A 9,205-nucleotide genomic window follows, 5' to 3' on the forward strand; every position below is an offset into this window, starting at 1 on the left:
TGGGGCTTTTGGGGATAAAAAGAAAGTAAGACACTGTCTTACTTTCGGGGAAACACGGTAGTAGCTCTGTTTCACATCAATAAAACTCCCAAAAAGTTGTCTTGAAAACCAGATGAGGTAAAGTTGCTCTTCCCTCTGATGTGAAGCAGATCGTATTAGTGGCGTTGAGCTGCGTGGGCCTGGATGGAGTGGGAGTGGGAGTGTGTTCGCAGATAAACACTCTCCTCTGAAGGAGCCTCCATCTGCATGTTAACCCTGGGAGCTGATTGATTCGGCCTCGTTGAGGCCTCTCAAAGCGTCTTTGCCGCACAGCTCCGAGTCTGAAGCAGCTCATTAGTGCGTAATGTGATGCAGGAACACAGAGATTAAGAGTCAGAGCTGATTGTAGAGGACGCCCTCCTTCAGCTGTGTCTCACGGAAATATTAAAATTTATAACAGAACCACCGTCGCATCTGAAAAGATTTCACCGCATTCTTCAATCAACTGACTTTGATACTTTTCCTGTCTGTCTTTGGACTATAAGGGGTAACTGGAGCTTTTTAAAGGTGACCTATTAGCTTATCAGCCTATGGGCTCTAAAAACATACACTGCAAAAACACAAAATCTTACCAAGTATTTTTGGTCTGGTTTCTAGTACACTTGAAGACAAAACTACACGTATCTTTTCAGCATGATATAGCATAGCAGCCTGTCTTAAGTCAATACTTTCCCCATATTGATGAAAAAGTAGTTCCACTGACAGATTATTTTAATAGCATACAAGCTATATTGATAAGTCAAATAATCTGCAAATGTAACTAGTATTTTTTTAAAAACCAATATTAAGGATTTATTTACTTAAACTCCTGTATCTTGCTGAAAAGTTACATGGAAGTTTCTTTATCTTCTTTTAAGTGAACTAAGATATTTACACTATAAACTGGGCCAGAAATACTTTGTAAGATTTTGTGTTTTTGCAGTGTGTTCATTACATTTTTGCACAAAATCATTTTTAGATAATGAGATTTCAACCTGCTCAGTTTTGCCTATTTTGAGTTGTTTTAGGGCGTCTTGTCACTTTAAATCCAAATAAGCTGCTAATAGCCACACCACGCAACGCAACGTTTAAACTATCAGTTCCCCAATAGCTACAAACAGATGCACAACTATGCAACCATACACCTTTGAAAAACAGAAGTGGAGCCTCCTGCACAGCCAACAGGAATGCAGCAAGACGTTTCTGTATGGTAAGTCAACAACAAAACACTTGTCTTTTCCAGCAGCCATTGTACAGCACATATAGTAGTAAAACCAGCTGACCAAACATACTGGAGCTCAGCTTTGGTTGCTAGGTAACGGCGCAGTGCCCAGTGGCAGTTTCTGATATGGGCGACATGAGCAAGCAGCCAGCTGCTGATGTGCAGCCTGTCTGTGATAAAATGGCAGATTCTCCGTTTTTTCAAATCTTTTATTCCCACAGAGCGGTCAGATTTTCAGCTGCGCCTCACTCACCTTCAGCGCGGCGGTGATGCGACTGGTTCTGCTGTTTCTCTGTCACCGAGACATCCAGAGGTTTTACTTTGTTCTTTGCTGCAATTAAGAGAACCGTCACTTATACAGACTTAACAAGAGAGCCGAGAATCCCCCATCTTCCTCCACAAGCTGCTCAGAGTGACCACTTCACCGGATCTTTGACCTCAACACACAGCAACCATAGTAATGAGCCTCAATCAGACACGGGTGCTGAATTCATTACGGATAAAGTGAGTCATCCACCCACATGTCTGCCAGCTGCATGCGAGAACCAGCAAATAATGGAGTTATGCAACGCTGCTGAAATGTAATGGCCAAGTGAAGTTGTTGCATTTGAGGTTCATTTTTCAAAACTTCAGGAACACGACAGCCTCAAAGCAAAACAAGAGCTGCATCCACAGGACAGGAAACACGGAGCCAAACACGGGAGCATGCAAACCAACACAATTTACAGCAGCAGCAGCACTTTTATTTTGATTGAATTATTCCAAATAAGCAGTTCTCCAGATTTCCTGCAGGTCATTTAAAACCGTCGATCAGTTTTAGAGGATTTTTGGCCTGGAAGTTTGAGGTGGCATTTAGAAAGTTACTGCTGTCAAAAATCAACAGCAGTAATTTGGGTTGTCACAAAATAAGAAAGTGGGGGTGGATTTTTCAAAGTCATATTTTCATCATTCATTTACAAAAGCCACTGTTTCTAAATCATAAAAAGTAGAAAACTGAATATTTAATTTGAAGCTAAATATTTAACTTAGTAACTAATCTTTTAATTTAGAACTAAATATGTAGCTTACATCTACATTTAGCCTCAAACTAAATATTTAGCTTCAAATTAAAGTTTAAATATTTAAATATTCTTACTATATATTTATTTAAGAGCTAATTATTTAGTTCCAAACTAAACATTTTTAGCAAGCTAAAAATGTTTAGTTTAGTTAAACTATGGAACTAAATATTTAGTTCCATACTAAATATTTAGTGTGGAACTAAACTAAATAGAGAACTAAATGTTTAGTTTGGAGATAAATATTTAGCTTACAAGCTACACATTCAGTAGCTCTAAAGTCAAAATTAGACACTTACTGCCACAATAAGTTAAATATTTAGCTTCAAACTAAATATTTAACTTAGAGCATTTAGCTCCAAGTTTGCTTCAGACTAAAAATTTTAGGGTCAACAGCAACAGTGTCAGCAGGAGTTTACATATCCGTTAAGGTTAAGCATAATAGGAAATGGAAAAAGCAGCCAAAGTTGAAAGGAAAATGAGGAGAGACCTTCAAAAAGCCTGGAGAACCTCTGATGAAGACATCCAGAAATAGGAGAGGGTTGAAACTTTGGCACAATGAAGAGCTTAGAAAGACCAGACTGAACATGATGGAACAGAGTTTGGAAACAAAGACCACATTTCTGCAGCTTACCTTTCTTCTGCACTAGTCCCTCCCCTTTGACGTCACCATTAAAGGACGTTTCTGATTGGCAGAAATAGACGGAAGTCATCAACCACTTAAACTGCTCTGCCAACTTTCAGTTTATACATTTCAGACATAAAATGGACACAAATGAAGCTGCCACCAAGAATCCAAAAGACTGGAAACATGAGCAGAACTTCTGTACTCTACAAACATAACCCTGACATCTGGTACATTTTTATCTTGTTTATTTTAGCTTTAATAAATTCTCCCTCTGTTCTCCCGACACGAAGCAGCAGTGAGCGCGACAAGTTGCCAACCACAACAGAAACACGATGAGAAACGGCACAACCAGGTAGCGTCTCGCCGCTCTTACCTTCTGTGATTTTCTTTGGCCGGCCGGTTCTAGCGGCGCCCCTGAGGGCTGCTTCTGAGAACCACAGGTACGACACGGCATAAATAACCCAAAAGCTTTTAATTTAAAGGAGAACTATTATGCAAAATTTACATTCTGCATGATTTTATACTTCCGTTTTAGTTTCTACTGCTTCTAAAAACAGACCAACTCTTAAAAAACATCCAGCCTTTTTTTTTTTTTGGCAATAAGCTAAGGTTTTTTGGTGTTTGGAAAATGAGCCGTTTCAAAAACTTCTGGAATGTATCGTCATTAATCACCAGGCACTGCCTGTTACCTAGCAACCCCAGGAAAGCCCAGTCCCAGTTCTGGAGCAACCCAAGAGGAGCTCCAGAACGTTTGGTCAGCTGGTTTTCAAATTCAATTCAAATTCAAAAATAAAGTTATTGATCCCAGAGGGAAATTAAATGTTGTAATTCATTAAGAGTCTTCAAAGAGTTATTGTAGATCGTAATGGATTCTCTTGTAGCAGTCTGTATTACAGAGTCTGTTAAGAAGCATCTGACTGAAGACACTCTGTTTCCCCAAAACAGTCTCATGAAGAGCATGGTCAGGGTTGTCCATACTTTTCTTGATTTTATGATTTTTACTGCTGTAACTGCTGGACAGTGGCTGCTGGTAAAGTGTTCTGCTGTTGATTTACCACCCAGAAACCACTTGCAGCATTCTTGCTGGTTGTGCAGGAGGCTCTACTTCTGCTTTTCAAAGATGTACAAATCTTTAACTGCCCATATTTTTCAGTCATTATTGTATAGAAAAATGTAACAAACATGTTTTATATACCCATAGAGCAATCCTAATCTGTTAAAGGAAGCACAATAAGTCATCTTTAAGAAAACAAAGAATCAAATTTGAAATGTTTTCTTAATTTTAGTTCTAAAAGCAAAACAGATTTACAAATTTGAACGGTCAGTTTTTACTCATCCAGGAGAGTGATCTCCTCGGTCCAGCTGCAGAGAGCTGGACTCGGCTGGTTCCCCAGAGTGACAGCCACCAGCAGCACGCCGGCTCTTATCCAGCTTTTATTAGCCTGTATCGGAAAGCTGATTAAGGATCAGCGGTGGCCGCAGCGCAGTGGGAGCAGGGAACAGCGGCACGCCGAGTCCAAGGACAGCCTCAAGGTCGCACCGGTTCATCTCGCCGCGGTCAGAGCTGAGTCACCGGCAGCTTTAACGGCAGCGTGATGAGCTGCAGTTAGGAAGCAAATTTAAGGGTTTGTTTGTTTCCTGTGATGATCCTAAATGGTGACTGCTGATCAGATTATGTGATTAGGTTTTCCCACAACGTGAGCCCGTAAACATATACATGCACCTAAAGTTTTATTGTATTAAAGACAAACTTGTCAATCCAAGCAAAAAAAGAGGAGTTTGATGAAAAGGAACAAAATCTGTCTTACAAAGTATTTTTGGTCTATATTTTGGTACAAATATCTTAGTACACTTGAAATAAGATAAAACTAACAAGAAACTTTTTCAGTGAGATACAGGAGTTATTTTAAAGTAATCTGCCAATGGAAGTAATCCATTGGCAGATTATTTCACTTATAACAATAAATTTTCCCATTTTATAAATTAAATAATCTGAGGAACAGAGTTTCACTGCGGTTGCTAGGTAACGGGTCTGAACTTTGCTGGGGTTGCTAGGTAACGGCCTGCCTGGTAATTTGTGATGGACATGCCAGAAGTTTTGAAACGGTTAATTTTCCAGACGTCAAAAAACATCAACTTATGGCCAAGAAACGGCTGCTGGTTGTTTTTAGAAGCAGCACAGAACCAAACGCAAGTACAAAAACACGCGAAACGTAAATTTAGGATGTTTTTGTAAATTTTGCATAGTAAATCTACTTTAAATACTGATTAATTTTAGGAAGTACTCATCGAATAAAGAGGAAATTATGCTATTTTAACAGTTTTAAACATTGTTTTATCAACACATCCTGCCATAACGAGCCTTTTGAAAACGTTTATGGCTGCGATGTGGCCCAAAATGAAAATGAGTTTTACACCTCTGATGTAGCAAAGTTTTATTACTATATGTCAGAGTATAGTAATAACGCTTTACTTTGAGTATTAAACACAAACTTGCTAATCCAAGGGGGAAAAAAACAAAAACAGAAGTATTCTGAGAAGAAATGCTGAAGGAGGTTGATGAAAATTAGCAAAGTCTCTGTCTTTCACTACAAAAACTAAATAAGTATTATAAAGTGTTTTTGGTTTATTTTTAGTGCAAATATATTATACTTGAAATAAGACAAAACTAACTTACAAGCAACTTTTCAGCAAGACATAGGAGCTTGTTTTAAAGTCAATAATTCCTTCATATTGATGGGGAAAAAAGCTAGTTGAGGCGGCAGATTATTTATAACAGTTTTTTCATGTTACAAGTCAAATATTCACTATTAATGAAGTATCGACTCAAAATAAACCACTATTCTTGCTGAAGAGTTACTTTAAGTTCTTAAAGGTCTTATTTCAAGTTTTCTAAGACATTTGCATCAATAATAGACAAAATACTAAGATTTTGTGTTTGTGCAGTGAAGAAGCCTTTGTTGGCATTTTGGTCTCAAACTGAGCAGAAACCAGTGCGATCTACCTTCTCCCAGCGGGTCCAGTGTGTGGATCATCAGCTGGAAGATGGTGCTCCTCAGGGACGTGTTGTGGAGCGACGCCGAGCTGCCGCCTCGCTGTAAAACTGGACGCACCTGCAGGTCAGCAGAGACATGGTCACAATCTAAACTTTCAGAAAACACCGAACCAGCGAGACGAAATCAGCCTGATGTGCAGCAGATTCAGAACTGATCTCTGTTCCTTGAAGTCAGATTTCATTATCCCCTTATTTTACTTCAGATAACAGATTGTAAAAGCATAATGTAAAAGACGGGTGTTTATTTGTGCCTAAACTTTAGTTTTTTTATGCTTTGTTTATGGCCAAACATCATAAAAATGAATCCATGGGGTAGATTAGTTTTACCCGGAGCCGAGCTTTGTCCTCTTGAGTTTCTGGCTGCAGGTTGTTGTGCTGAGGGCTTCCCGGTGCAGCCGGCGCAGCTTCAGGTTTCGGTTTGTTTTCCGTTTTTTGGGAATCAGCAGGAGGAGGAGGAGGAGGAGGAGGAGGAGGAAGAGGAGCAGCAACAGGAGGAGGAGGAGCTTCACTGTCCTGGAAAACAGAGTTTCAGTTAAACACACAGTGCTGATCTGAAAGCTGTTTCAGATCAAACTAATTTCAATATCAGATTTTAAAAAAACATCTGAATGAAGACAGAAAGCTGCTTTTAAATTATGATTTCATGCATTATGGGGAGAAAATGCTCTCTAAACCTAGAAAAATATCCGAACCTTAAATTATCAAGACACATTTTTCACAAAATGAACATCAGTTTGCAGCCTATTGACAAAAAGAATATTCCTTAAACAATTAGTGTTGTTGTGCATTAAAACACCAGGGGTAAACTGCTAAAGCCTCCTAATTAGATTCTTGCATCCCATGGTGTTTCTTCTGCATAAATTCATTAAGATTTAACCAGCTTGGTTTGTTAAATATTTAAAAGAAACAAACCAGCAGCCTGTAAATAATTTAGCAGTGTGAAAGTGTTCGCTTGTTCCTGATCTCTTATTCTTGCTGCATGTTTGTCACATTATTTAAATATTAGTCAGGTAAAGATAAGTAGACACAAAATTACGACGCTCCATTAGTGCCAATGTAGATGAAAAAGGGAAGAGGACATTTCCGCCCCCCAAAATTATTTTTGTTGTAAATTTGTTAGAATTTTTTTTTTTGTTTCTTGATAAATTTCAGAAATCTTCTAGAAACAAAAATAAAATTTCTGAATTTAAAAAGCCACAAATTTGTTAGAAGAAACTGAAGGTTTTAGAATAATCTGACATTTTGTAGAAAAAACAAGGAAACTTCTGAGTTTTCAAAGGCAAAACATTTCTAAAAAAATACATTTCTGAGCTTGAATCAGAAATGTCATTGAAAATTTGCTAGAAAAAATCTAAGATTTTTAGATGAATTTCAGAAGTTAAGAAGAAAAATTTTAATTTCTAAGTTTGAAAAGGTGAAAATTTGCTAGAAAAAAAACTGAGAATTTTTTGATTTTATAGAATAAACACATCTTTTAGTTTTTTTCTAGCAAATTTTCGACTCAAGATTTTTGGTGGAAATTTTCTCCTGTCTTTTTTTCTGTCGAAGGCCCAAATTCACAATTGTACAAAATGCATTTTTAAATTAAGTTGTTATTGAGAGATAGAAATATTAATTATTTATGTAGATAAAACTCAACATTAAACTAATAAAACGCTTCGTTTTGGTTTGTGTTTTTCTTCAAGCAGAACCTCCATCTTGGTTCTGATGTTGGTTCTGCAGCAGATAATGTTCTGGTTCCTTTATTATTCATCAGATTGGGCCCCTGTAGGTATTTCAGGGACTGCAACAAAACCAGAGTGACATTTTCAGCTGCGGGAACACCTGGAGTCCCTTTAGCTCGGCGCCTTCAAAGGGTTTCACACAAACGCGATCAGTGGGCCTGAGCGAGCCGAGTCCAGAAGATGAAAGGATGCAAAACAAACCAGCAACAAAGGACAGAAGTTTGTCCAGAAACAATCGAGGCGCGAAACATGGAGGGAGGGAGGGAGGGAGGGAGGGAGGAAGGAAGGAAGGAAGGAAGGAAGGAAGGAAGGAAGGAAGGAAGGAAGGAAGGGGAAGGAAAGGAAAGGAAAGGAAAGGAAAGGAAAGGGAAGGGAAGGGAAGGGAAGGGAAGGGAAGGGAAGAGAAGAGAAGAGAAGAGAAGAGAAGAGAAGAGAAGAGAAGAGAAGAGAAGAGAAGAGAAGAGAGAATTACTGGGGAACTGATTGTTCCTATTATCAGCAGAGACTGAAAAGATTTAAATGTTTGATTCACTTCCAGTATAATATGATCTCCAGTAAATTTCAGTTGGCAAAAGTCAGGCCTGTCCTTGACGACAGGACAAGGATGGTGGTGCCTCCAAAGGCAAAAAGCTGGAAGTCTGAGGTAGTAAAGAAACGAGGCTTTAAAATCTTAGTGCGAGCAGGAGCATCTGAGACTTCATCGCTCACACAGGGAGTTCTGCGTTAATTAATTATTCTAGCTTGACTTTGACAACCTTATGGAAGCCCATTTCCGCCACTCTGTTAAAAAAAAGATCTCATTATAGTGAGATAGTATCTCAAAATAATGAGATAGTATCTCATTATAATGATCTCATTATTTATTTTTTTTAAGAGTGGCGGAAATGGGCTTCCATACAACCTTAACATGTAAATGTGATGGGGAATTCTGTGTTTCGGTTCAGTTAAAAAATACAAAAGGCGACCTAAACACCAACTCTGACATAAAATGAGTAGATCAGCTGTTTAAACTAACCACCGCACTCTAATATTAGCTAATAGCAGCGGTAGCTAATCGATTACAGCGATCACTTGATCGATTACAGCGATCACTTGATCGATCACAGCGATCACTTCTTAATCGCAAAGTAAGCATCAAGCCTAAAAACAAAACTGGACTGAATGCTCTGTTCTTAGTGTGGGAAATGTTTTGAGTATTTTTTGTACTGAATCCTTAAACGTTGGCGTTGTTGTCAATTGCTTTGGCAACGAATCTGAGTAGGGCAGCCGAAGCAAAGAGCGAGGAAAAAAAAGTGGTTTTGAGTTTTCCTTTCACGGTTTTTATGCATTATTTTTCCTTCGGTATGGAGCATAGCACTAATTTAATGATAGCTACATCTGCAGGTTTCTTTTAGCTAACGGAGTGGCATGTAAAATAATCCTTTTTGCCCTCCAGCGTTGTGCGCATGCGCGAAATTTCCGGACGTAAACAATAACATGCTAGGAGCTCCCAAAAATCTA

General features: G+C 38.6%; 1 protein-coding gene across 5 annotated transcripts in view; it reads right to left on the reverse strand.

Moving 5' to 3' along the window:
- LOC103462924 (sodium/potassium/calcium exchanger 1-like) overlaps positions 1–9,205 on the reverse strand; it is a 15,632-nt gene that overhangs the window by 5,222 nt on the left and 1,205 nt on the right. For 2 of the 5 annotated variants that reach the window (XM_017304033.1, XM_017304032.1), the window contains exons 2-6: positions 6,309–6,494; positions 5,931–6,039; positions 3,300–3,353; positions 2,933–2,983; positions 1,494–1,571 (exon numbers count right to left, since the gene is read on the reverse strand). In XM_017304033.1, the coding sequence (XP_017159522.1) occupies positions 1,494–1,571; positions 2,933–2,983; positions 3,300–3,353; positions 5,931–6,039; positions 6,309–6,494 (478 nt within the window). The remainder of the gene's footprint in view (positions 1–1,493; positions 1,572–2,932; positions 2,984–3,299; positions 3,354–5,930; positions 6,040–6,308; positions 6,495–9,205) is intronic. The other 3 variants (XM_017304036.1, XM_017304035.1, XM_017304034.1) reach the window with 2 other exon arrangements.

Source organism: Poecilia reticulata, linkage group LG3, assembly GCF_000633615.1.
Source record: "Poecilia reticulata strain Guanapo linkage group LG3, Guppy_female_1.0+MT, whole genome shotgun sequence".
NCBI lineage: Eukaryota > Metazoa > Chordata > Actinopteri > Cyprinodontiformes > Poeciliidae > Poecilia > Poecilia reticulata.